The sequence below is a fragment of the Tympanuchus pallidicinctus genome, unplaced genomic scaffold (genome assembly GCF_026119805.1).
Source record: "Tympanuchus pallidicinctus isolate F22 unplaced genomic scaffold, pur_lepc_1.0 scaffold16, whole genome shotgun sequence".
Taxonomy (NCBI): Eukaryota; Metazoa; Chordata; class Aves; order Galliformes; family Phasianidae; genus Tympanuchus; species Tympanuchus pallidicinctus.
Genome location: NW_026294679.1, coordinates 34,016,305 through 34,043,092, shown reverse-complemented (window position 1 = coordinate 34,043,092; position 26,788 = coordinate 34,016,305). Strand labels below are relative to the sequence as shown.

At 44.7% G+C, this 26,788-nt stretch overlaps 2 protein-coding genes across 11 annotated transcripts in view; both read left to right on the top strand.

Annotated features, from left to right (window-relative positions):
• Positions 1 to 4,728, top strand: part of SGMS1 (sphingomyelin synthase 1) — a 75,341-nt gene extending 70,613 nt beyond the window's left edge. For all 9 annotated transcript variants that reach the window (XM_052677605.1, XM_052677603.1, XM_052677601.1 and 6 more), the window contains 2 exons: positions 411 to 577; positions 2,232 to 4,728. In XM_052677605.1, the coding sequence (XP_052533565.1) occupies positions 411 to 577; positions 2,232 to 2,411 (347 nt within the window). In that variant the 3' untranslated portion in view covers positions 2,412 to 4,728. The remainder of the gene's footprint in view (positions 1 to 410; positions 578 to 2,231) is intronic.
• A 3,873-nt stretch (positions 4,729 to 8,601) lies between these two features.
• LOC128077910 (putative neutral ceramidase C) lies at positions 8,602 to 26,614 on the top strand. 2 transcript variants are annotated; one of them, XM_052677565.1, is made up of 21 exons: positions 8,603 to 9,045; positions 10,322 to 10,455; positions 14,132 to 14,244; positions 14,579 to 14,728; positions 15,282 to 15,458; positions 15,937 to 16,064; positions 16,612 to 16,689; positions 17,818 to 17,938; positions 18,809 to 18,934; positions 19,302 to 19,388; positions 19,933 to 20,037; positions 20,164 to 20,245; positions 20,707 to 20,822; positions 21,110 to 21,204; positions 21,538 to 21,577; positions 22,173 to 22,268; positions 22,845 to 22,940; positions 23,195 to 23,344; positions 24,310 to 24,369; positions 25,043 to 25,131; positions 26,401 to 26,614. In XM_052677565.1, the coding sequence occupies exons 2-21, from the start codon at positions 10,326 to 10,328 to the stop codon at positions 26,576 to 26,578; spliced, it is 2,217 nt and encodes a 738-aa protein (XP_052533525.1). In that variant the 5' UTR covers positions 8,603 to 9,045; positions 10,322 to 10,325; the 3' UTR covers positions 26,579 to 26,614. The 2 variants fall into 2 exon arrangements, with proteins under 2 accessions (XP_052533524.1, XP_052533525.1); XM_052677564.1 differs by lacking the exon at positions 26,401 to 26,614 and having other exon boundaries at positions 8,602 to 9,045; positions 25,043 to 26,387.
• Positions 26,615 to 26,788: the final 174 nt, after the last annotated feature.

Here is a 26,788-nt window from a genome sequence, read left to right as displayed (position 1 = left end):
GCAGTGAACAGAGATGTGTACAGCTCAGATCCCATCCAGCCTGACCCTTCTTGTCCCCAGGGATGGGGCAGCCACTGCCTCTCCAGGCAACCTGTGCCAGTGCCTCATCACCCTTATTGTAAAAAACTTCTTCCATGTATCCAATCTAAATCTTCCCTCTGTTAGTTTGAAACCCTTTTTCCTTGTCCTATTGCACAGATCCTGCTAAAGAGTCTGTCCCCTTCTTTCTTATACCTCCCCTGTAGACACTGACAGGCTGCTCTCAGGTCCCCCCGGAGTCTTCTCTCATCCAGACTGAACTGCCCCAGCTCTGTCAGCTTGTCCTGGTAGGAGAGGTGTTCCATCCCTTGGGTCATTTTGATGGCCCTCCTCTGCGTGCTTCCTAACAGCCTGCTTGTGCTTCTTTGCAGATTCCCCACGGCGACTCTGGTGGTATCACTGGCTTTGCTGGACGCTTAGCATGGCTGGGATGTTCTGCATCCTCCTTGCTCATGACCACTACACTGTGGACGTGGTGGTGGCTTACTACATCACTACAAGACTTTTCTGGTGGTATCACACAATGGCCAACCAGCAAGTAAGTTTCTCCCAGTCTTTGGATCCTTATAACTCTGTTTGCTATATTGTGGTGGGGGTGAATATCCACACATTGTCCTGAGCCTTTCTGCAGGCGTCTGTCCCTCTGGAGCATCTTGCTCTTCCTTTTCATGATGGGCTTACAGGAGAAGAGGCATTGTTGTTTGGTTTCATCTTGTGTCTCGACTGCAGAAAATATTTGAAGGCTTGCCGTAGGCTGTGTAACCTGAGGTTTTGAAATCCCTCTGAATTTGGGCAGTTTTTGTTGTGTTCTAACATAGCTTATAGAGGTAACGCTTTTTTGCACACAGTGAATTAAGAGAAGTTATCCTAGACTTCTTTTAGGCCTGTAACAACTAATCAGTGTCCAGATATTTTCTGTGCAACATGGAGAAGGCATTTTACATAACTGTTGCATTCAGTAGCAGTTAATTATGTTTGACAAAGACCCAGTATGATAGTAGGAAATGAGTTAATACTGTGGTGCTGACTTTCAGTTCATACCAAGGTCTATATAGCTACTGTGTAGTATGCCATTCCTCCTTTTTTGTGCTACTTGCAGCGGCACCCCCAACCTTGTTGCATATTTCTGCTTCCAGATGCCTGATGCAGATCATGCAGTTTCATGTTCATTCACTTCGGAAGCTACTGTGTTCATTAAAGTCTGTGCCTGAACTTCCTGTTATCACACAGCACTCGGTTGGCTTCCATGCCTCAGATTTCCCAAAGTCTATCAAAATGCAGCGCTGAGTGGTCATGTTTCCAGCTGGGAAGCTACTGAAGCTTTGAGTTCTGATGAGAACATGCTTCAGAAGAGCTCTTTGCCTTACTGTATGGACATGTATCTCTTTTGCGGCCTGCTGAGGCTCAGAGGAGATGGCTCAGCACTGTTACCCTCATCTGCTAAGATGCTGGGGAATATTGATTGCTGGATCCTTTCCTGAGCATGTGTTTGTGTCCTATTGTCTGTCCCTGGTGCTGCTCCCTGTGCCGTGGCTTGTTTGTGACCTTAAAAAGCTCCTTTCAGAAAGTGGATTTTTTTACATGTGAGTTTATGGGATAGAAAGAAAGCTTGATGTGCAGGCCCTGTGCTTGCACTTCCCAGTGGGCTGATGCCTGGCTTCCCTGCTGTGGCACAGTGAATGTACAGCAAGGTGCTCACTTGACTCCCTCAGCACCTGCCCACTCCTTTTATTTCAGCTGTGGCTTGCTCATAGCCAAGAGCAGTAAAAAGGGTGGTGGCTGTGGTGTGAGCGCACACCAAGGCCAGGGCAGGTTTTTTGCCTCTTCCAGATGGGCCAAGACATGCACACAGCTGGGCTCCTGGTAGAAAGGTGAGATTGACCTTTTTTGACATGCAGTTTTTCTGCTTGGAGCTGTTGTTGAGCAGCTGAGGGCTTGGAAATGATGGCAAGTGTCACTGAGGTGCAGCAGGTTCTGTGTGCAGGGAGGCTGTGGAAAGGCAGCTTGGCTGTTTGGCAGATCTTTGTACAGATTTGTTCAGCAGATACCTCAAGATGCCAAGAGGTTTTTGGAAACAACTGTAAGCAAAGGCCAGCACTGATACATGGGAGTGATTGTCAAACAGTGAAGTCATGCAGGAGGTCCAAATGCCTGATGTCACATAATTCTGTTTTCTGACTGTCTGTCTGCAGGTGCTAAAAGAAGCTTCCCAAACCAACCTCCTTGCAAGGGTCTGGTGGTACAAGCCTTTCCAGTACTTTGAAAAGAATGTCCAAGGAATTGTACCTCGCTCCTACCACTGGCCCTTCCCCTGGCCGGTGCTGCACCGGGGCAGGCAGGTGAAATACAGCCGGCTGGTGAATGACACATAGCAGCGTGTTGGTGGACAGAGGGGGAAAGGGCCCGTCCCAAGTGCTAAGAACTCCATGCAAGAAGATGCCATAAAAAAACAACAAAGCAACCCCAACCCCTCCCTAACCCTTTCTTTTAACAGCTCCCTTGACTTAACCTATTCAGTTACCTGGTAAGCACTGTGATCTTTTTTTTCTCTCCAAAGGATCTGCGTTGGACAACAATAAAGAGAATTTAACTTATAACGCACTGTTATACATTTCTTGTTAATAGATTTGGGATTTCCATTACCCATCACCGTGTTCCTTTGTATATGATGCAACAGCATAAATGAAAGCTTTTATACCATAAGTTCTGGTCTTTCCAGTCACGTCTGGGAATAATGCGTATTATTTTCTTGGGAAAACATACTTTTCATATCTCTTGCCCCAAAGATTGGGCTGTAAGCCATTTTCTAGCTAATGACTCTATGAAGGTTTCTGATACCTGCCTCGGGTAAATCGAGAAATCTTTCTACCTGTTGCACCGCGATACAAGCGAGATGATAGACGCAGGAAGGTTTGCTAATCTTGGTTTTGTAGAATCTGCAGTGACTGTGTCAAAAAGTGCAAAAAAAAAAAAAAAGAAAAAAAAAAAGTTGTAAAGTGATTTTCTAAGTATTTCCTAACTTTATTTTTCAAAATGTGTACGAAAATTAAATTTGAAAAGATTTTTACATGTCAGAGAATAGAGAGTTAAAATTTAAAGAAAATGCTTCTTGGGAGAGAGAGATTTGTCTATGTTTCTAGTGCCTTTCTTGTCTTGATTGTATGGTCAGTAGGCAGTCTTAAATGTTTTTATTTAAAATAAAGTATTCCATGAAAGCAGAAATATATATACTGTATAATTACTAATTTTTGCATTTATAGCTAAATTAAACTGGAAATTTGCTTATAATGTTGAAATTGCCATGGGTAGGGATAAACCAAAAAAGAAGGGTCAGATCTTGTTCACACATTGTGAGCAGATCGTACTAAAAGAAATCACTTTATTGTCTACTTGGTAGCTGTGTTTTAATATGAAAACAGCCATGAATTCCTGTTTTTTAAGAATTTTACAAATGATCACTGAGTGAACTACAAATGGTTTCTCCATCCCATATTGAGCTGTTGTTGGAAAAACAACAAAGATAATCTATTTCTTTAAAATATTTGTGCAGAAACTGCATGTAACTATAAGTTTCACTCCTACCATACATACTGTATGTCTGGGGAAGTATTCTATCCTAAACTTGCCAATGTGCAGAACAAAATAGTTTTTTTTAAAGAATGAAGAAGAGAAAAAAAATATATGAATATATATATATACATTCTGTATTTTACGTGAAGCAGAGTTATCTTCTGTAGGGTTTTTGTGTATTCACAAGGTGATATTTGTATTGTAAAACAACAATGGTGAAGGAAAATAAAAAGGCTTTCGAAAAATGTAGTTTCCTTTATGTTTCTAGTATTAATCTTAAATTTTAAGCTAGGTTTAATCTTCCTGACCTTGCCTTTGATTTTACATGTAATTGCACTGTAGGCCATCAAATTGTACGGAAACTGCATTGCTGTTGAATTGCTGTTCACCTTTGGCAAACCAGTGCCTTATCTGAAATAAATACTATGCAATACATTCTGACCATGTGGGAGCTGGGAGCGGATCTGAGAAGCCCTCCTTGGAACCATCCCCAGGGCTTGAAAAATCTACCCCAAAAGTGCAGTGGCGGAGCACGTGGCAGGGCAGGCAGCCGGCAGCCCAGGAGCTGCACAAAATGTCCCACTGTTGTGAGTTCTTGATGGTGACAGTATCACTTCTTGTTTCTTCTGGTTTAGGTTAGGGTTTGTGGTGGTGGTGGTGATGGTAGCATTTTATCTTTACTTTTCCGCCCTCTTTTCAACCTCCTTGAGGAATCATTCCTGTGTTACTTCTGCTGCTTTGCCTCGCCGTTGCCTGGGATGCTGAGCAAGATGAGCCCGTTCCTTAGAAGCTCTCCCTGGAAGGGAGAGGATTTCTTCCTATTCCACATTTCTTGGCAAAAGCCCTTTGCAGCAGTATTTGCAGAGCCATCTGCAAGTTTTAGGGATTAGCTCTGCATGCTTTGCCTTCAGTTCACAGTAATTGTCTTTGCAAGTGTGCGGTTGAAAGCTGATTTTAAAGCAGCAAATCCATCCCAAGGCGATTGCTTGAGAGAATTCACGCTCCCAGATGTAAAAGAATAAGTAGATTTTTCAAGACCTGGCATCACACACATCAAAACCATTGACATAAGTAATGTATGGATATATGCACATGACATTAAATGGAATCTGCTGAATTCTGCATTGTAGTGTCTGACTTACTGCATGGGTCTTGCTGAACATGGCTTCGTTTTGTTTGTTCACGGCAGAGCTGTGCTTTGGTAAAGCGTGCTATGCTGTCATGAGAAATAATGGGGCAGGCAGGGATGCCGAGCCCAGCAGTGCCACACTGAGTTCTGCATTTCCCCCAGGATGCTCAGGTATGATATGTGTACCCACTTCTTCTGCATTTGCTTCCTGTGGTGGGCATCTGTAAGGGCACTTAAAAATAGTGAGAAGTAAGGTTTTGAGGCACAGCTGTTTTTCTGGGGTAAAACATAGCATGTCCAGGGCAGACCGGAATTTGAAGGAGACATCTCCAGACGTACAAATTGGAGAAAAAAGGGCTCAGAACCGAGAAGGACCCTGCAGTTGTTGGTGTCTGGGAGAAGTAGCTGAGGTCTTTCTCTGGGAGTGGACCTGGGTGAGTCACCACGTTGCTGCACACCGCTGTGGCTTTGTTTTTGGCTCTTTCAGGTGGGGAAGGTTTCAGGATTCCTAAAGTACAAGGAGGGAAGGTTCTTGAGCACAAGCCAAGCAAAGGCAACAAAAGCTTTGCTTTTTGCTCTGCAAAAAGCACAGAGGTGGTGAAACATTTGCATGGTGTTTCCTGGTGTTGCCTGTGTAACCCAGCAGGAACACACACTGCAGAAAATGGACTCTTGCACTAGCCCAGTGTTTTGGCTGCACCTTTGTTTTTCTCCAAACCTGAGCTCATCTGTGCTCTGAGTGCCTGCTGGTGAGCACAGGGCTGAAATCACGATGTTCTGCAGCAGGAGGTGCTTTTTGCTGCCACTTTGTGAAATTTGCTTGCAGAGGGTTTCCAGCAGCATCCCCAGCCCTGCTGGTTGCCATCATCGGCAAGTGCAGGTATGGATGCATGTAGAGCAGCCCATCTTAGTCACTTTCTACTCAATTGTTGTCCATAAAATGTCAGCTGGCATTAGCTTGGGAAGGTCCTCCCCAGTTCTGTTTTGTCATTTTCCCATCTCTGGGCCCAGTGAGCAGGAAGAGATTCCCAAGAAGAGTTTCCTGGTCTTGTACTGGAGCTCTTTGGTATCCAAACATGACCAGACACCAAGTTGTTGAAGGCCTCCAGGGGGAGGGGGTCAGCCTGGGGCAGCGTGGGCTGAAGCCTAAATTTGCTACATGGTTTCTTCTGATGTCTCCTAAGCACAGAAAGCACTGCTGGCTGGCCTGAGGGTCCCAATCTCCACCAGTCCTGCAGCTGCAAGGGTGCATCTCCATCCCCGAACATTGCGACACAATTCTGGAGCCCAAGGGTCTCTCCCTTGCAGCTCTTTGTGATGCTTTGGGTTACTTCTGTGGACTTTTGAGGTGCTGTTTCAAATCTTTGTGTACACAGAAATGGGCAATGAGCAGCAGTTGGTTTAAGTTAATTTTGGCTTATCTCAGCTTCTTGCATGTGGGTCCAGCAGCCAGGGCTGTAAATCTGGGCATGGACAGATCTTTTTACCTACCCATGTAGTTGAGGTGGTTGAGCCTCTGCTATCACTTATTTTTTCATTTCCACCTAAGTCTTACAGGCTTCAAGGAAAACAGAATGAGAAGAAGCTCAGAGGCAGTCACTGAGGTGGCATCTGATTCTATATATCACCATTTCCACGGTTTCTCCCACAGCCCAGCCCTTCACCTGATGGAGTTACCTGCTGCTGTCGGGGTGCTCTGGCTGGGAAATCAGGAGGGGAGATCTGCGTGGTGCTGCCTGATTCACCCTGCCTGTCTCTGCCAGAGCCCCGAAGGATTTTGCTGATGGCTTTGCTCGGAAACCTTATCTGCTGTCATCAGGATCCATATAAAAGGGACTTTGGACATTCTGTATTAAATAAGCAGCATTATGCAAAAGGCTTCAGACCTGCGTTCCCTTCTCACAGTTGGGATCCCAAGCTTTGGTGAACATCTTGAGTCTGGACAAACAGCAAACTCCCACTGAGAGCTGATCCTTGTTCCAGGCCCCTGCTGTAGACACCAGCTGTGCAAAACACAGCACAAACAGGTTTGAAAGGAAGTTTCCATTCTCTGAATGCCGAAGTCTGTGGTGTGTCACTGCTTCGGGGTATCTGCTGTGGCTTCCCTGGCCCCCAAATAATGTGGTGTTGATGCTGCTGCTTTCAGAGTCTGCAGAAATCCAGCCAGGTTTCAGAGTGGCACAACGCATTCCAACCTAAGGAAGAGAAGCCTGGGCAACGCCGTGCATTTTTTGGGGGAAAGGAAATGTCACTCTATTTATTCCCTGTCCATCCTTCTGACAGTGCCCTGCGGAGGCAAGCAGAAACTCACAGAATTGTGCAGCAGGTCTGACCTGTCCCCTGCTATGTGCATGCAACTCCAGTCAGTCGTTATCTTCTCAGCTCATTTTGCTGTTGTTTAAATTCATCAAAATTAGGGCAAGTTCTGAGACAGCCTTTTGAGGATAGTGAAAGCCCAAGCCTCATCCAGCAGACAGAGACACCAGCCAGCAGTATTTTGCAAGAACAAATCAGTGGGCTTTCACCCCAAATGTGAGGCCGCTTTCCATACAAATTGAGGTTTTAATTGCAATGCAAATGAGCTGCCTTTTGGCTCTCATGCTGAGTCTCTTGGCCGAAACTCAGCTGGCTGTGCAAAAACAAGGCGGCAAGGTTGCTGTCCTGATGATGATGTTGGACAGAAAAGCAGATACCCTTTAGGGGTTTCTTTTCTTTGCCCAGCACTTGCAACATTACCTCAAAGAGAGATTTTTAATTGGAATTTTTAACAGATGGAGCATTTTCTGTCCGTTAGGCTTGGGAATGTTGTGGTAAATTCTTGGTGGGGACAAATGGCTTCCTGGCTGGCCTCAGACACTGCGCACCTATGGGTTACCAAAATGAGTTGTTGCAAGGAGGGGTTTGGATGAATGTCTACCACATGCCAATGAGATGAGTCAGAATGAGAATTGAGAGAAGGAAAACAAAGGGGAAGAACAGACAAATAAGCACTCTATTTAGTTAGTCTCTCTCTTTTGTGGTCTGCTCAAATTTGTATTTGCATTGGAGGAGCATCTAGAAAGCAAGGACAGATGGAAGTCCCCGGTGTCTCACCGGTACCTTTGCTTGTGTCTCCTCCATCAACTTTCCTGAGCACCGACACTGGAAGATAAGAATGGAAGGATTCAGGTTCAGGCCGTTCATGAAGACGATTGTGGCTCCTGTGGATTTGTAAGAGAAGAGCTGGAAGTCTCTGTCACAGGCTGCCTAAAGAAGCTGTGGTTTCCCCATCCCTGAATGTGCTTAAGGCCCATCCTCATGCAGTGAGGATGCCCACCACAGGGGATTGTCACTGGGTGTGCTTTAAGGTCCCTTGCAACCCAAGCAATTCTATGGTTCTATAAGACAAGCACACCATCACTACACCAGCTCTTGAAAAGTCAGTCTCACAATGAAGAGCCAATACATCACCTTTGGAAAGAGTTCATGTTCTGCCAATGCCCCGCCTATTCCCATGGCATCCTGCCTTGCAGGCTGTTTGCCACCAACAGCAGGGCCAGCACGTTCCACTGGTATCACAGCAAGGAGATAACGTATCAAGAAATCTTACTTCTCCCTACCAGCCAGCCTGAAATCTGCTGAGACTTAGCAAAATACTGGAGGGAACCTTGAAATCCATGACTCAGGTTGCTCACGGGGATATTAACCCTTTGGATTAGGAGTATGATAGAAACAGGGATAAAAGTGGAAAACAGCATCTGCTTTGATGTTTGGAAGCTGAGTGGGATGGAAAAGGTATGTGGTTCCATCCTTAAATTCCCCAGTTAGTTGTAGGACTCTAGAAGGCCTTAGAAGAGTATATCCCTGTATTTGAGCTCATCCAGTGAAATCTGTCAAACATTGGGAGCAATCTTCCACAGGGACTAGGGATCACAGCAGGATCCTGCAGGCAGCTCAGGCAGTGATGAGGCAAAGAGGAGGGAATAGGCCTGCTGCTAAGTTCCTGGTGCACCAGAGGTGATCTATGCAATCCTAAAAAGGTTGTGTTGAAGAGACAGACACTGTTCATAACTTAAATGAATGGAAAAACTCTGCCTGCTTTTGCAGTAAAAGTTATTGATCTGTTTCCCCTTATCTTGCATGGAGCCTGACTCACAGGGCTATAACAGCAATAATTTTCAAGTTGGACTTTTCAGCAGGTTTCAAGCAGGAAGATGTTCCTCCAACCCCTGGGACACGTGAGAGACCACAGGGACAGAGACAGAATTGAGCGTACCAAAGCCTCACAGCACCCAGAACACCAAAACCCTTGGAGGCTGTGCTGCAAGGTGAGTTTGCATGAGGTGGTGTTGAGATTCTGTGGTGCTATTTTTCACTTTTTACTATTACTCCAGCTATTTAATCACTTGGAGAAATGAATGTAATCCTATTGTGTGGATGTGTTTTGGGATGGCACGGCGATAACTATTACCCAGATAGGTTGCGATATGTGAGCTCGTAGTTTCTGTACTAAAATGCAAAGCCAAGAAAGGGGAAGGAAGGGAACACATAATACTATGTTTCTTACCACTAAAAGGTTTGTTAGGTGAAATTCAGCAGTGATCACAGCTGCTTTATCTCTCTGTGGCAAAAGAAACTTATAGAGAGGTCATCTATAGCAGATTTGGGTGACTGGCTCATTGCCATGCTTCCGAGACCATAAATTTCCTCTCCAATTGTGGGTCCATCCTCCATGCTGAGACACAGCCGTAGGGGCAAAACATTGTCACTCAGGCTGGCGGTTCCCACATTGCATGGGGCCATAACCAGGAATTTTGGGACCACCACCAAGAATGGAGATTCCCAAAGACCCTCAGAAATCTGCCCCTTTGGGCAGGTATGTGCATCAGACAAGGGCAGAAGCATATAAAGGAACAGGATTTGTGGCCATTTTGTGCACCTAAGTATGTTTGAAAATGCCCCGAGTTGTCTTAAAGGCTTATTTCTGCCTTGCACAGATACTTCCAAGAAGGGCAAAAGACATATCCTAGATCCAAGTGCGACCTCCCACCCAGCAAGTCTGAAAATCTTGATGAAAATTCAGATGTCAGGGCAGGACAAATAGAAGATTTTTAATGTAGGAGGAAATGCAGCATTTTCTCATTGCCTTATTTTCAACATTTTTTCTTGTTAGTCTTTAAAATGAAATGGAGGAACAATGCTCAAAATGGGAGAAGCAAGGAGCTCTGCATAGCAGGAGAAAGGTTGGCATCTCTACAGTAGGGTCCTATCTAGGAGCACTGTCACAAGTACTACTTTTCCTATCCTGGAGAGAAATGCATTTGCACATGCCGTGGAGATGTTTGTCTTGCCTCAAGTTTCCTAAATTAAACATTGTTGTGATGAAAATATTGTGCGCAAAAATGCAGTGAGGCTTCAGGCATTTCCTTCGCCTGCTTGGCGAGTATACAGCCTGGCAAAATATCTGGGGTTTATTTGAAAGACTTGTTCAAGAGAACAAGCCAAATATCCCTGTTCAGCGAGGGGATATGTAGCGCACAAACCATCAGTGGCTCACTGCAGTGTCCTGTCTGCCATCCCACCAACTCCTCTCTGTTCACACAGGGCCATGTGCAGACAGAGGAATAGACACCCCTACTCCAGCCTGGAGATTGTCCTCATCACTCTCCTGGTGCTGATGACAGCGGTGACCGTGGCACTCCTCGTCCTCCACTTTGTCACTGGGGAGAGCAGCAATGGCAAGTTGAGCTCTTTTGGTACAGCTCAAGAGGGTTTGCTGGGAAAGAGGGAGGATGCAGGAGGGAGTGGAGATGCACAGTTGTCAGATTTCTTTTTAAAGCAGAAACAGTGATATCCACACCACAATGAAACAGTGACATGGTAGTGTCTCATTTCCAAATCATTCGCAGCCTCGAACCTTTACAAGCGCGCCCCTTATTTGCACTGGTCAATGATTTTTGCTTGAATCTGAATACCAGCCCCAGTTCTCCCCAGTTCTGCAGTAGTGTGTCATTTCATGTGCATGACACGTCCTGTGGCCATGCATTCAGATCCCATCAGTCCATTCCTCCATGAAGCAGTTTGCTTTTTTGGAAAGCCTAAAGCAGCACTAAAAAAAAATAGTCATGCGATGAAGCACTTTACTGAAACCCAGAGAAGGAGAAATCTAAGGAGCAAGTCTGCACTCCTGGGCCATTTCCAGTTGCACAGAGCATGTTGTTTGTGAGCTGTGTGCCTGGACCTGCAATTTAAATTGATGGGATGCACCACAGTGTTTGCAATACCATTACCAACCATTTTATGCCTCCAAGCCCACCACCAGACATGGGGCATTGGGTGGCAGGACCTGCTCAAAGGAACCCTTAGATCACTTCTCATATGCCCCGTTCTTACCCTCTGAAGAGATAAAATATTGGTAGGGGAGGTTTAAATGGTTTAGTGGGAATCTTCTTCCTTTATGCTGCTTTAAGCACGAGCAATATCTGTCTGCTGCTCCTGTGGGCAGTCTGTGGCCAATGAGAGCATATCTTTTTTTCCTCTGTTTTACATGACAGCCAAGGAAAGGGCATGGTGGGGAGACCAACTCCAGCAGGGCAGGAAGAGCAGATTAAGCACACACAAATATTTTCCCATGGTGTTATCTCAGCCTCCAGTGATTTGTGGCTGTGGGATTTCCTGAAGCACAGAGAATTTACTTACTTACTTACTAACTCTCCTGTTTTTTCTCCTGTGATGCTGTCCAGACACTTTGAGCATCAGGCAGATCCCTGGTCCATAGGCTTCCTAAGCTCCCAGGAATGTTTAGCAGGTTTCAGACACGCTTTACAAAGGCTACATTAACTCTTATGATCTTAATTCTGCTTGTTCTTGTGGCCACTTATCTCACAGATTCACAGAATGGCTTGTCAGTGGGGTTGGAACTTGGTGATCCCTGAGGTCTCTTCCAACCTCACTGACATAGACAGGGTTCCAGCCACCAGATCAAGTACTGGATCAGGCTGCCCAGGGCCCCATCCAACCTGGCCTAAAACACCTCTGGTGACGGGGCATCCACAACCTCTCTGGGCAGCTGTTCCAGCACCTCACCACTCTCTCAGTAAAAAAACTTCTGCCTGACATCTAATCTAAATCTTCCCTTCTTTAGTTTAAAACCATTCCCCCCTGCCCCATCACTATCTGCCTGTGGAAAAAGTTGATTTCCCTCTTGTCTGTAATCTCTCTTTAAATATTGGAAGGCCATAATGAGGTCTTCCTGCAGCCTTCTCTTTTTCAGGCTGAACAATCCCAGCTCCTTCATCCTGTCTTCATATAAGAGGAAAACTAGCCTTCTGAGCATCTTCATAGTCTTCCTCTTGACCCTCTCCAACAGCTCCACGTTTTTTCTATGTTGGGGGCCCAAGGCCTGGACAAAATACTCCAGATGAAGCCTCATGAGAGCAGGGTAGAAAGAGAATCACCTCCCTGTCCCTGCTGGTCCCCCCTCTTCTGATGGAGCCCAGGGTACCATTGGCCTTCTGAGCTGCAGGAGCATACTGCTGGCTCATGCTCAATTTGTCATCAACCAGAACCCCTAAGTCCTTCTCCGCAAGGCTGCTCTTAAGGAGTTCTTCTCCCAGTCTCTGTACATATCTGGGCTTCCCCCTGAAACCAAGTGCAAAATGTTGCACTTCGCTTTGTTGAACCTCATGAGTTTCTCAAGGGCCCACCTTTGAATTAATTAAGGTCCCTCTGATAGCATTCATTCCTTCTGCTGTAATAACTGCACCATTCAGCTTGGTTTCATTGACAAACTTGCTGAAGAAACACTCAATCCCATCATCTACATAATTGATAAAAATGTCAAAGAGTACTGGTCTGAAGACAGCCCCCAGGGGGACACCGTTTATTACTGGTCTCAACCTGGATATAGAGCCATTGACCACCACCCTCTGGTTGTCACCTTCCATCTAATTCTTTATCCACTGAATTGTCCACCCTTCAAATCTCTCCAACTTAGAGATGAGGATGTGGTGAGGGACTATGCCAAAAGCCTTGCAGAAGTCCAGGCAGATGACATCAGTTGCTCTTCCCTTTGTCCACCAATGTTGTCACTCCAGAAGAAGACGGCCACCAGATTGACCAGGCACGATCTGCTCTTGGTGAAGCCATGCTGGCTGTCTCAGATCAGCTGCTCATCCCACATGTGCTTTAAGCATAGCTTCCAGGAGGATCCACTGCATGATCCTCCCAGGCAGAGGTGAGATTCCTCAGCTGTAGTTCCTCAGGTCTTCCTTTCTCCCCTTCTTAAAAATGGGAGTGATGTTTCCTTTTTTCCAGTCACCAGGGACTTCACCTGACAGGCACAACTTTTCAAATATGATGGATAGTGGCTTGGCAGCTACATTAGCCAGTTCCTTCAGTATTCTGGGATGCATGTAATCTGGCCCCATAGCCCTGTAAATGTTCAGCCTCATGAGGCCTTCTCATGTCTGTTCTACCCTAACAGCGGAGGGAATTTTGCTCCCTCAGGCCCCACTGAGAGGGGTGCCTAGGGGAGCAAAATAGGGTCCCTATTATTATTTGCTCCCCTAGGCACCCCTCTCAGTGGGATATGAGAGACACAAGAAAGAAGCCTGGCTGACAGTGAAGGCTGGGGCAGAGAACTCATTGAGTAACTCAACCTTCTCCATATCTATTGTAGCCAGTTGTCCTTTCTCATTTACCAAAGGAGCTACGCTCTCCTTGGCCTGTCTCTTCTGAATTCTGTACCTATAGAATCCCTTCCTGTTGTTTTTACCATCCCTCACCAAGTTCAGTTCCATTTGTGCCTTGGCTTTCCTGATCCCATCTCTGCGTGTCTGCACAGCATCCCTATATTCTTCCCAGGTGACATATCCTTGCTCTCACTGCCTGTACTTGCTCTTCTTTTCCCTCAGTTTGACCAGCAGCTCCTTGCCTAGCCAAGCCAGTTTCCTGCCTCCCCTGGCTGCTTTCTTATTCTGAGGGCTGGGGAACTCTTGCTTGTCTCAGAAATGCATCCTTAAAGACGAGCTAGTTTTGCACCACTCCTTTTTCCCATCCAACAATTCCTTAAACAAACTAAAGTTTGTTCTCCCAAAGTTCTGGGTCCTCAATCCACCCTTTGCCAGGCCCACATTCCTCAAGTTCATGAACTTGACCAGGGCATGGTCGCTGCAGTCCAAGATGCCTCCAATCTTAATTTCTTTAATGATCTCCTCTGCATTGGTGAGTGCCAGGTCCAGCAATGCTTCACCTCTAGTGGGTTTGTCCAACACCTGAAGTTGTTGTCAATGGATCCCATGGGACTCTGGATTGCTTGCAGCTTACTGTGCCATTTCCCCAGCAGATTTCTGAGTGGTTGAAATCCACTATCTCCCATTCATTAAAATAAATTCCCTATCTATCTTATTATAGATTATGATAAACCATCGCCAACACAGAAACCACCAACAACTGATGGCTCTGGAAACTACTTACTGGGTGTAGGTCGGGCAGACTGCACAGGGCCCGTAGCAGAAATTCCTCTGGTATGTATGGGGAATTGCTCAGAAGTTCAGTTAAATACTGATTTTTCATCATCCCTCAGTGTTGCGGTGGGCTTTTTTGTTGTTATTGTTTGTTTGTTTGTTTGTTTGTGTGGGCTTTTTTTTTTTTTTTTCCCCAGAACTTCTGCCTTACAATCTCTGTGTTCACAAACAGTTGTCTTCATTAATCATTATGTGAATTGTTGTGTAATCAAAAGGCAAGATAGTTGCATCTCTGAGTTAAAAGATTTCTCTGATCTTCTGGAAAATATGCTTAGAAAAACATATGGAAATGGACACATCCCGTATTTTGTCTGGTGGAGCTCTTCCCTTCCAGATGGGCTATGCCAATCCAGACCAGGTGGGTGGCGGACTTCTCACACGCCTCTACAGCCGAGCCTTCATCGTGGCTGAGCCCAATGACTCCAGGAGAGTGGTGTTTGTCAGCACTGACATAGGGATGGTGTCCCAGAGGCTGAGGCTGGAGGTATGTGGCTGGAAGTCTGCAAGGTCTGAGTGGCGGCAGGTGTTAGTGTTAAGGCTGCAGACATTACAAAATGATAATGAATCTAGCAGCACCGTGACTGTTTGCTTGGGAATCTCTTTGCAGCACGATCTTGAGAGATGTCCTGTCTCTTCTGAAGAAGAGCTGCTGATTCCTGAGGCTTTTCTCAGCAGAAAAATTATCAAAAAATGTATGTGACACTTGGTGCCTGAGTAAATCTGAGTTTCTAGCACCACAGAGGATGAAAGGAGATCCTTGAGACATGGAGACTCCATGAATGACTTAGTGTGGGCTGCAAGTTGGCCATAGAGGTCTTCACTTTTAGATATATTATTGTTTAATATATTATTATTTTAAGGCAGTTGTCAAGTCAACAACTACAACCTACTTGTTTGGCTACTGGTATAGGAGTATCAGGTGGAAAGTGAGGAGTGAGGAGCTGGTAGAGAGGCTGGATTTACTTCAGGGCTTGATACAAATCCCCACAGCCCTTGAACATGAAAAAGGAGTTTTAGGACCATTTCTTTTCCCTTAGGTGTTGAAGGAACTGAAGATCAAGTATGGCGAGCTGTACAGAAGGGACAACGTCATCCTGAGTGGCACACATACGCACTCAGGGCCTGGTGGTTACTTCCAGTACACACTCTTCTGGATCACTAGCAGAGGGTTGATCAAACCAAACCTCAATGCTATAGTGAATGGCATTGTAAAGGTAGGGGTCACAGGAACTGGTGACATAAAAGTCCATGAACACAGAAAAGGTGGGGGAGATGCTTTTGTGACCAACTCGCTGTGATGTTCATGGTAGCACCTCACAAGAATGCTGAGGAAGCAGCACCTCTAAATCAAAGGAACCTCTAAATCACAGAACAGTTTTGGGTGGAGGGGGCCTTAAAAATCCTCCAGTTCCAACCACTGCCTTAAAATACACTCAGAAGTGGTTTTCTGCTTGCCAGTGAGATCAGGTCAGAAAACAAAAGACTTTTTTTAGAAAGAGGTGGTTATGGCTGATTTTGAAATGTTGCTTATAATTAGCTTCTAATTTTCTAAGATTTTCAGCTATTTAAGAAAAGCAAAGCAAACAAAACCCCCAAAATCCCAAGAAAGTGTTAGAATAGGCAGGGGAGGAGTTCTCCAAATAATCTCATATATTTTTCACATTTGTGGTCTAATATCCTTCTGATTTTCAGAGCATTGATATAGCACATCAGAACATGAAGAGAGGAAGGCTTTTTTTAAACAGAGGCATGGTAGAAAACAGTCAAATCAACCGCAGCCCTTACTCGTATCTCCAGAATCCAGCATCTGAACGTAGCAGGTAAACTCACCTCAAAAATGAGAGAGACACTGTGTTGGGAGCCAGTTGTCTTTACAGCCAGCTTTTCCTGGTCATTTATAGGATGGTTCAAAAGTGGAGGCAAGTCCTCAGCAGAATGACACTGTCACCATCCTGGGTTGTCTGGCATCTGCATTCCCAAAAAGGAGTTGTACATGCAGGCTTGGAAGTTGTGGTTCCTTCCAAGCATGTGACGCTAAAGATGTGACCTTCTGCATTATTAACAACAACAGAAAAAGAATGTCCTTAGTAGACACTGTATGTCAGACAGCATTAAAATGCATGAGGCTGTATTTGAAGAGAGCTCCTCTCTCCATCACTAAAGGATGCAGTGCCTGAGGTCAGCAATGACCATACTTCTTGCTTTATATTCACAGCTATTTTAGGATGGTCCTGTAAGGTCTCACCATGTCCTGGTAATATCTGTAATATCCTCTTTGTTTTCTTGCACAGTCCAGTGGAGATTTAACAACATGGAGTCTGACTTTGGCCCTGGTGCTAATGTGATTTCTCCATTTCATTGTCGCAGGTACTCAACCAACACAGATAAAGAAATGGTGATGCTGAAGATGGTAGATGAGAATGGACATGACCTAGGATTCATCAGGTACTGGCTACTGAAGAAACACTCTTCTCTCCAAATTCACATAAACCAGAGAATATCAGGAGTGTGGTTCAGGGGTAGTTCTGTAGTTCCCTGCTTGCACAAGCCTTCCTGCTTTTCAGGAAGATCTACATGACTTTCCTATATACCATTCTTCCCAGATGGTCAGTAGAGAGTCTCTGAGGGAAGAACAAGTTATGTGAGAGTCCTTGAGGGCGTAAACCAGGTCAGTGTCTCTCATCTGCTCTGGAACTGCAATGGGCACTTCTCTGGTTATGGCTCCTACACTGTGGCTTGCAGAGGAGCCTGAAAAAGATGACCAGAGTTGGCCTGCCCTGATAGGGGTGCAAAAACCTCCTACCTGCTGGGTGTTGGATGTTTAAGGCTCGTCCATCTCAACAGTGTAGAACAGGGAATGAAGATCACACTGTCAGCCCTTGAGGCTCATTCAGCACCCTATATTTCACTCAAAGCATGCTGTTCCTGGTGCTGGGTGCCTGGTGCCCTTTTTATGACAGCCATCCTATCAGCACATGTTCTTGGCTGCTCGAAGTTCAGAGCTCAAGGCTGGGCCAATGAAGTCAAAGGCAGTCCTGAAGCCAATGGTGTGATTTCTCCACTCAGAAACCAGAACGGAGTCTGACTGCATTAGGAGCATTTTCCTCTGTGATTTTCCCCATACTCGTGTCGCAGTCAGTGTGGTGAGAAAAAAACAAGCCTCAGCAGTTTTATGATATGGTCTTGTCCCACCGGCTGTCATGCGTAGTCATTAAACATGTACTGTTTGACAGCCTCTGCCCAGTGAGAATTGAGCAATCTGCTGAAAACGCAGTTTTATCCATGGAGGGAGGGTCCTTTCGAGCTGCGGTGAACCTTGGAGCTCATTTGGGGTTCAATTAACTCTCAGTGGCCCTGGTGATTACTCTGCCATCTGCACACTCATGATCTGGCTCTTCGTGAGTCCTGTTCATAATGGGAGAAGATGTAAATAGCTCTGCCCTTGTTAATCCAGCCCTGGGCACTGGTGGTCTGGCTTTTTATTTCCCCGTAGAAAATTCCCATAAGTCAATTGCAAATATTTAGGTAGATGCATTTAAATAAAGGATTTCCTTATGTATGTCTTCTCTTCAGCTGGTTTGCTGTGCATCCTGTCAGCATGAACAACACCAACCATCTTGTCAACAGCGACAACATGGGCTATGCATCTCTCCTGTTTGAGCAGGAGAAGAACAAGGGTGTGCTTCCTGGAGAGGTGGGAGCATTTTCAGATGATTGAAAATAATGGGGAAAAATAGTGCAATGGGGTGGAAGGGTGATACTTACCATGGTCCACAGCAGGCTCCTTTGAATGGTGAAATAGGACAGTGGGGTAAATGCAGCAAAAGGAGGCTGAAGATGCATCCTTTGATCTATTTACTACTGGAAACACTGGAAAACACCAGAAAGGCAAGCGCGGGATGGTAGATCCCATACACTGTATATGTAGTGTAGGATCAAACCTCTGGTTGCTTGTTTCCTGTGGCTTCCAGCTGGTTCTGTCTCCTGGTTTTCATATGTCCAGATGCAAACACAGCTCCTTTAGAAAGTATTATTTCCCTTGACATAGTGCATGGTTATGGATGCAAGTTGGTGCAAGCTTACATGCACACATACATGGCTGTATGTGTGGACATGTTTGCAGGACTTGCCATTCAGCTGTATGGTTGGCTGGACAGTTTCGTCTAGCAGTCTCACAAGTGACTAAAGAGCTGATAAGTTAAGAAAATAGATGCTGTTGACATATGCCATCTCCAGAAGGGGGGAAACAAGAAGATGAACTGAGAGCTGAGTTCAGCCACACTTGGTGTGCACCCAGCCTTACTGCTCTCTACGTTTTACCTCCTGCACCCGTACCCACTGGCTCTCACCCTATAAATCTGTCATGGTGAAAGCCTAGCAGAATGAAAACCTGGATGAGATTGCTTCAATGAGCGTGATCAGTAACACACAGAGCTGGGGATGCAGGGCCACATGGAAGGAAGAGGTAAATTGCACGCTTGCAGCCCCAAAAGAAAGAATGCAGGCAATGTCTGCAATCACTGCAAGTCAGTAAAACCCATCTGACAATATTTCTGTTTTACAGGGCTCTTTTGTTGCTGCATTTGCATCTTCCAACCTGGGGGATGTGTCTCCCAACACCAAAGGTCCATTCTGCATAAACACAGGGGAATCGTGTGATAACCCACAGAGCACCTGTCCTGTTGGGGGGGTATGTATGTATGTATCCACATAAATTATGACAAAAGAGAAAGCTTGAACTGGAACTGCACATACAGCACTGTGTGGTGTTTTCCTACAATTCTGCATGTAAAGAACCCCTTTGAGACTGCTCTGGGCACCCCTTCAATAAATATAACATGTGTTGTCCTCCCTATTTTCTGGCCAGGCAGCCCAGATCCAAATGTGTCATGCTGTGAATTTGCAGTAGTGCTGTAACCCAATTTCCTACGTTTTAGGTGGCTATCAAGAAGCTATTAATTCCCATGTGAAGAAAATCACTTTTGCCTTCACCCGCTTGCCAGCAAAATGCCCTCCATATTAACAGGCCACTATCATTTAAGCACATTTCTTAACAGGCATCAATGTGCATGGCCATGGGACCTGGCACTGACATGTTCGACAGCACAAGAATTATTGCACAAAATATCTACTTGAAAGCAAAGGTGAGTGATGTTTTGCTTTACAAATGTGCCTGAGTGCTCTTATTACAGAAACAAATGTGCATTAGTCTGGGCAAATTTCTTGCACTTGCTCTTTCTTTTAGATTTCTACAAAATCCATGTTAGTATACTTAAAGAAAATTTCCCTATTATTCAAAAAGTGCACACATCTATTTAGATGTTTGATCATAGGCCTTGCAATTTGCAAATGTTTTTCTGAGATCTTAATCTCTTCCTTGCTGCTGCACAATGCAGGTGTTGCTCCCTTACAGTTGTCCCTCCAAGTGCATGCAGCTCAGAGAGATCAGGTGGGAAAACCAGAGATGTTGGAGACTCCTGAAGAGCTCCAGGACACTGTCACATGCCACTTAATGGCATCACTGGAATATGTCAGGGAGTGGAGATACGACTCTTCTAGATGAATCTCAGAAGGGCTGGATGCCCGATTTATCCTTCCTCAAGGAATTCTGCCTATTCATCAGGCCTCCCACTCCAGCAGGCCCTGCACTGTGTCCTGCTTGGAGTGCTGACTTGTTATGTCCTCTAGGAGCTGTACACCAGTGCTATCCAGGAGCTCACTGGGCCGCTGCTCTCCGCTCACCAGTGGGTCAACATGAGCGATGTCCAGGTGCAGCTCAATGCCACGCACATGGTAAGAAGGTTTGAGTTCTCACAGTGTGATGAGACAGACTGGAGGGAAGTGGCATTAAAATCTCTCTCTTGTGTTTTGTTTTGTTTTGTTTTGTTTTGTTTTGTTTTCCCCTCTCTTCTGATTAAGGTTAAAACATGCAAACCAGCCTTGGGACATAGTTTTGCTGCAGGGACCATAGATGGAGTGGGGGCTTTCAACTTCACACAAGGTGATCTGGGGAGTGGGTTTCAATGTGGCTTTATGCACATAAAAGAGGAGGAGGTGGGGCATGTCCCATTTGGATTCAAATCCTACTATTTCTTCAGAAAACATCAACAGCACATTGAGCCAATTCCACTAAGTGGTGCTTTGAGGAAGGTGTGGCCTTAAAGCCCATGCAAGCTTGTCTGTGCTCATTAGAGAGATCCTGGAGAAGGATGTGGCCCTGCCCTGCAGGAAGGGGAGCTCTGAACATGGAATGGGGAGGAAGAAGATCTGCTTCAGGGCAGTCTTCCCATTTTTTCTCATTGCCCTGATGCACAGCTGGCATTTCAAACCACCCCAGAAAAGGAAATGGTTGGAAACAGCTGACCTGACACAAGGAAGGGGTGGGCAATATATGAGGCTTCTGTCTGCCAGCTCCTGCAGAGACTGTGCAGCAGTAGTGTTGAAGAGATGTTTTTCCTCCAGGCTCAGTAGAAGGGGACCCGTTTTGGGACAACATCCGGGACCAGCTCCTGGGAGAGCCATCCAATGAAACAAAGGCTTGCCACCAACCAAAGCCGGTCCTCTTTAGCACCGGTGAGGTAAGAACAGAGCAGCATATGTGCTCTGAGCCTGCCATATTGGGTGGGATTCTGCATTTCGTTTTTCAGAGCCACGTAACTCTCAAGTTCTTGTTTTCAATTTCTTTTTAGAAGACATTCATTTTTTTTTTTAAGTGTTTTTTTTTTTAAAGCTGAAATGCTGCTCAGTGGTGTTCAAGAATGATGTTGTCTGTGCTATGGGGTGGCTTGAAGCCAGGGCTAGATTGTTTTTTTTTTTTTTTGCTACTTTTCCATAAAAGTCATATCAACTTATTTTTCTGTCTCAGATGACTTGGCCTCACCCCTGGCACCCTGACATTGTAGATGTTCAGATTGCTACTATTGGGTCATTGGCAATTGTTGCTGTTCCTGGAGAGTTCACGTAAGTATTTCTTGCTCCACTTATCACAGCTGAGAGCATTGCTATTGTAGAAAAGGAGAGCAGGCTAAAAATTGTCCCCCATATACGCAATAGCTCTGCAGGCTCCACATATGTATATCCACTGCACTGAGTTGCCTGTATGCTGTCTTCTCTGGTTCCTTGGAGATTCCCATTCTCTTCTCCATTGTATAAATGAATGAGATGGAAATGAACGTGCTCAATGAGCTTCTTGCGGCCTCTCCTCTGTCCTGCTGTGCTGTGTGGTGAACAAGTGACTCCTGCTTAAGTCTCCTCGGTTTCTGTAGGCTGACATTTTTCCCTTAACATCCCTAGGACCATGTCGGGACGCAGGCTGCGGGAAGCTGTTAAAAGCGTGAGTTGTCAAAGACGAGACTTCCTGATGGGGCACTGCACCTGGAACTTCACATTTCTGGATCCTTCTGATCTTTCCCTCATCCCCTCCCAGCTCATGCCTTACAGAGCTCTCCTTCTCATGGTTCCTTCACACTCACATTGTGTGCACTTATTGATATACAAGAGAAACAAACATCCTCCCCAAGAGGCAAACTAATTAGATTTGAATACATTAAGGTAGCTTTTTGTGGTGGATACATCTCATTCTCAGTTATGGTCTGAAAACTTAATTTTGCCTACTGCTCCCACAACACATTGAGACTATCTCACGCTGTTACATTGCCAAGGTATTTAGGAGAATACAGATATCAGACTTCACAACACCCTTAAACTAGTTGTATTCACTGGAGCATGAGGTCATTTTTCCTCTCTTTGTGTAGAAAGTGAAAAAGAATCATTAATACACTTGCAGTATGGCTTTCATGAACATCCAGCCCCATACCCACTGTAACTTTGTAATCTGCCCTGGTAAATAATAACGTTACAATATAATAACATGACCATGCATTAAGAAGTTGATAAAAGATGAGTGATTTATTTGTTTCCCTTCTTAGGAATTTGGCTCTCACGGTACAGTAGGAATGGATGTTGTAATTGCTGGTCTGTGTAATGTCTACACGCATTACATTACCACCTATGAAGAATACCAGGTAACTGATTCAGATTTTCCTATATGGGATAATAATTCATGTGAAATTATGCACACATAGAGTACTTTTCCTTTGCTATGAAAAACTGAGGATTCTGCAGCCACAATCCCAACGCAACCTTGTTTATTTTGGACTAGTCAAGATGGTGCAAGTGCCAAAGTGCAGATCATTTCCAAGATTCTGGAAACTGACCTGGGAGGAGATGTTGGGAGAACTGGGATTGTCCAAACTAAAGAGTCAGAGGCAAAAAATTATAAGCCTTTGAGAGAGTGAAAGAGCTATGAAAAACAGAAAAGTAACAGCTGGTTCTCCCTGTTTGTGATGGATAGGAGAAAGAAGAATAACCTGAAGTCACAGCAGAAATACCTGGGCTAGCAGTGGGACTGTCCCCTAGCAATAAGGTGATTGAGATGCAGGAAACCAATTATTTAAATAAGGATTATAAATTAAATATTAATCATTAAATAACCCCTTGCAGGTACAGTACTGTTCTTGTCTTGGTGCAGCTGGATGAGACACACACACTGTTCAAGAGTCCTTTCAGCCCCCCCCTTTTCCAACTTTGTCCTTTCCTAGGTTCAACGATACGAGGCGGCATCGACTATTTATGGACCACACACCCTTTCTGCTTACATCCAGTTGTACAGAGGAATTGCAAGGGCTATTGCTACGGTAATCGATATTTTCTATATGTCATATGCTTGGATATGTGTCTGGATAAAGAACCAGAGCACTGATGTGATTCATAATCCTCAAATGAGGAGCTATGAGATATGGTTTAGTGGCTTGCGGTAGCAAGGGTGATAGGAGGACTGTTGGACTCTATGGTATCGTAGGTCCTTTCCAAGCTTGGGATTCTATGATTCTATAATGGAGAGAGTGGCTATATGGACTGACGTATAATGAATACATCTTCCCTCCCACAGAACACAGTGCAGGACTTGCCAAGTGGCCCTGAGCCCCCACTTTTCAACATAACCAGCCTGACCTTGGTGCCTGCTGTCACTCCCGATAGAGCACCAGTGAATAAGACATTTGGGGATGTGCTTCAAGAAGTGAACGTACAGTATCGAGTGGTGAGAACTTCAAGCATTTGCTAAAACCCGTTTAGAAAATAATCTTTAAATGCTTAATTATCTTGCTAAAGTGTCTGAATTTTCTAAACTGTGTGGTGATCTCAAACCTAAAAGACATCATTGCTCTTTTTGGGCACGGGTGAAAAAGCAGATTTTAGCTCTACCCATCCATGCACGTGTCATGTACTTCGTTTTTGCATCTTCCACATGTGCACAAGGTCAGAGAGCGCTCTGGAATTCTAAAAGCTCCTTCAAAATGCCTCCTTTCTTCCTTATTTCTGGTAACGAACCAAACTTACCCCTTCACCATGAAGTTTTATTTCTGCAAAATGGTTAAACACGCTAGCAATTTTCCAAAGCAGCAGTACTCTTCAGATCAGATTAGCAGAGGAGAGACAGAGTTTTCATACCAATGTAATTGTACTGAATATGGTTAAAATTAAGGAAAAATTAAGTCCTTATGATAATCAACATGAAGAACATTCTCCCTTCTGCTTCTACGTAAAGTGACTGTTGATAATGAAGTGGTCAAATACTGTACAGTAATTTCTTTACAAGCAGAAATCAGGACGCCTTTGATGTTTCTGGGGTGGAATGTAAATGAAATAAAAATGTTAGAAAGGGTTGAGTTCTCAATACCTAAAATGTAGATAAGGAGTTCAGAGCAAGAGCTTTCATTTCATTGCAGTGTCCAGCAGTAAGATAGGAAGAAGGCAGGGAGTTATTCTTAAAATCTGACCTATTTCCTACTGTCTTTTACAAAGAAATTGTACATGCTGTGATGTTTGTCCAACAACCAGGAAAGGAGAAGGCAAGGAATGCCAGTTCACGATATAAACTGTTCACTGCTATTGCAACAAGTGAAATTATTTTAAGACAACAAACAAAATACTCTTAAGACATCTTCAAAGGATGTTATTAATGTGCTGCTCAGTCTTTAACATAAATTTCAATTTCCCCCTCAGGGAGAAGTTGCTGCAGTAACTTTTGTAGGTGCAAACCCCAGGAACTCTGCAGAGAACACGGTAAATATAACACAGAAATGTTGGAGCTAGAGATGCTAAGGATTAGTTAATGTTTAGTTAGTGCATCTGCCCTATGCATTTAACTCACTGATGTTCTTGTTTTGAAAGGAGCAAGATCATATGCTTCCAGTGCTTTTTGTTTCACTGCAAGTTCAGAAGACAGTTTTTCCTATAGGGATTTCCTTTGAGAGTTCACTCCAACGGAATATTTTTGGATTAAAGTCCTTATTTTGGACTTTTGTCTGTTAGAGACCATGTTGGCTTGTATTTGACATATTAGATATGAAACCCACACTCAAGGTCATATACAAATCATCCATGATCTATTCACACTATTGAAGTTGAAGGTACTTATGCCATGCAACAGTCCAGTATAAAATGCCCTCCAGCTGGAGCAAGAGTGGACTCTAGTCTCCATCTTATCTGCTCAGTGCATCCATTTAATTAGCTGAAGAAAATCTGAAATGTAAATAATTCACTCCATCAGTCATCTAAGACAGAAACTGGTCGCAAATAACTTGCCTGTGCAATGGTCAAGTACTTTACATATTCCCTACTTCACTTGTAAGTTTAAGTTCAGAAGCGTAGTCCCTTCTCCACTTGAAATGACACAGAAGTGTAGGGACTTGCCTGTTCACTCAGCCTCTGGCCAATTCTCTTGTTTTTATTCCAGACTGAACACAACTTTCTGACCGTGGAGAGATACATGAATGTTACAAGGAGCTGGCAGGTGGTACAGAACGATGCCTCCTGGGACACCAGGTCTGTGTCCCTAACACTGCTTCGCAGTCTCTGCATGGGCTTTGTGTTTAATCCAACCTTAGGTTGGTCTTGTTCCTTCAGACAGTGCTCTTTGGGAATACATCAGTCCACATTCGTTTGGTTAACGTGTCCAGAACAAAACATTCAGCCTTCCCCTTGGTATATCTTCTGCAATGAAAGCTTATAAATTTGAGAGTGGTATACTGAGGAGTAAGAATTGGAGCAGGATCAGTGTTCAATTTGTTCACAGCCTACATCCATCCATCTTTAGTATTGTGCTAATGGATAGGATACCAAATAAGAGGCCCAGTCAACAGTAAGGCTTTTATAGAAGACTGTCTGGTTTGTTGTACATCATAGAGCAGAAACAGATATCAATTTTAAAAGTCTATAAGAAAAGAAAATCAAGGTTGGAGATGTCAATCATGAGGAAAAACAGCCATTATGCAGCAAAGTTGATGTCACCTTTCAAAGCTATCCTAGAAGCCAGTATACAAAGTACAAATGTCAAGGGAGTCTTTGGTCAAACTTTTCATTTTGAAGTTACTCTCCTGCTACAATAAACCAAGGCATTTGCCAATCTTCCCCTGCACCTGTAAGAACACACACACCAACCAATAAGAAAGTGGAAAACATCCATGTTGAGATCTTCTGGCATTGCGACGTCCCACCGCATATAACATCAGGCATGTAACATCAGAGAGAGTGTTCTAATGCTCAATGTGTTCTGGACTTGCTGGGCTCTGTCTTGGTGTTCACAACAGTGGAGCATCAGACCAGACCCCACATCTGCATTGTGGGCAGTTATCGCTGCCCTGGCACTGCTCAGGAGGATGGGCAGCAATTTGCCTGGCCCTGCCTTTTGTTGAAGGCAGACAACAGAGGTGGCCAGATCGCCACGAGCTCATCTGCCCAAAGTTCTTCCCAGGTGAGATCTAGGCTGAATTCTAGTTCCTGGGTCCCAGGGGTGTTGGTCCTGGTTCAGAGTCTGCTGAGTGGGACAGAGAGAGGGTGGTGGCACAGGTCCATCAGCACAGGTCCATCACAGCAGCGTTTTGTGGTCACGGCATTACACACAGCCAAACATTTTCTAAAAACTTGTCAACCCTGTAGAGCTTGGGATTGGCTTGCTGGTTGCTGCTCTGATAGCCTAAATACATGAGCAAAAGGGTAATAGTAGCTCTTAAAATATACTTAGCTGGAACACATTCATCTTATGTTAAAGCAAATGTATTTTCTTGCTGACTCCAGTTTGGTCTTGCCCTCTAGGTTTTACTGGACCAAAGGGTCGTCTGGCCAGAGCAATGTGACAATTGAATGGCACATCCCTAGCAGCACAGAGCCTGGCATCTACAGGATCCAGTACTTTGGGCACTACAGGAGGCTGCTCAAGCAGTTCTATCCCTTTGAAGGCACATCTGCAGCATTTGAAATTACAAACCTGTAGCCAGCTGTTTTCATTAAAGGAATTGTTGCCTCTAAACAGTAGATTTGATACCCGTAATGTTCAAATGAACACCTGGGAGGTTTTCTGTGGCATTTTTCCTCTGTAGGAAAAATGTTGTCGCTTATGTGCTTCTCATTGTCCTTTGCTGTGCAAAGCTCAGCTTTTTGCAAAGTTTTGACTTTTACCTGCAATTCAGCCTCATTAGTTTGA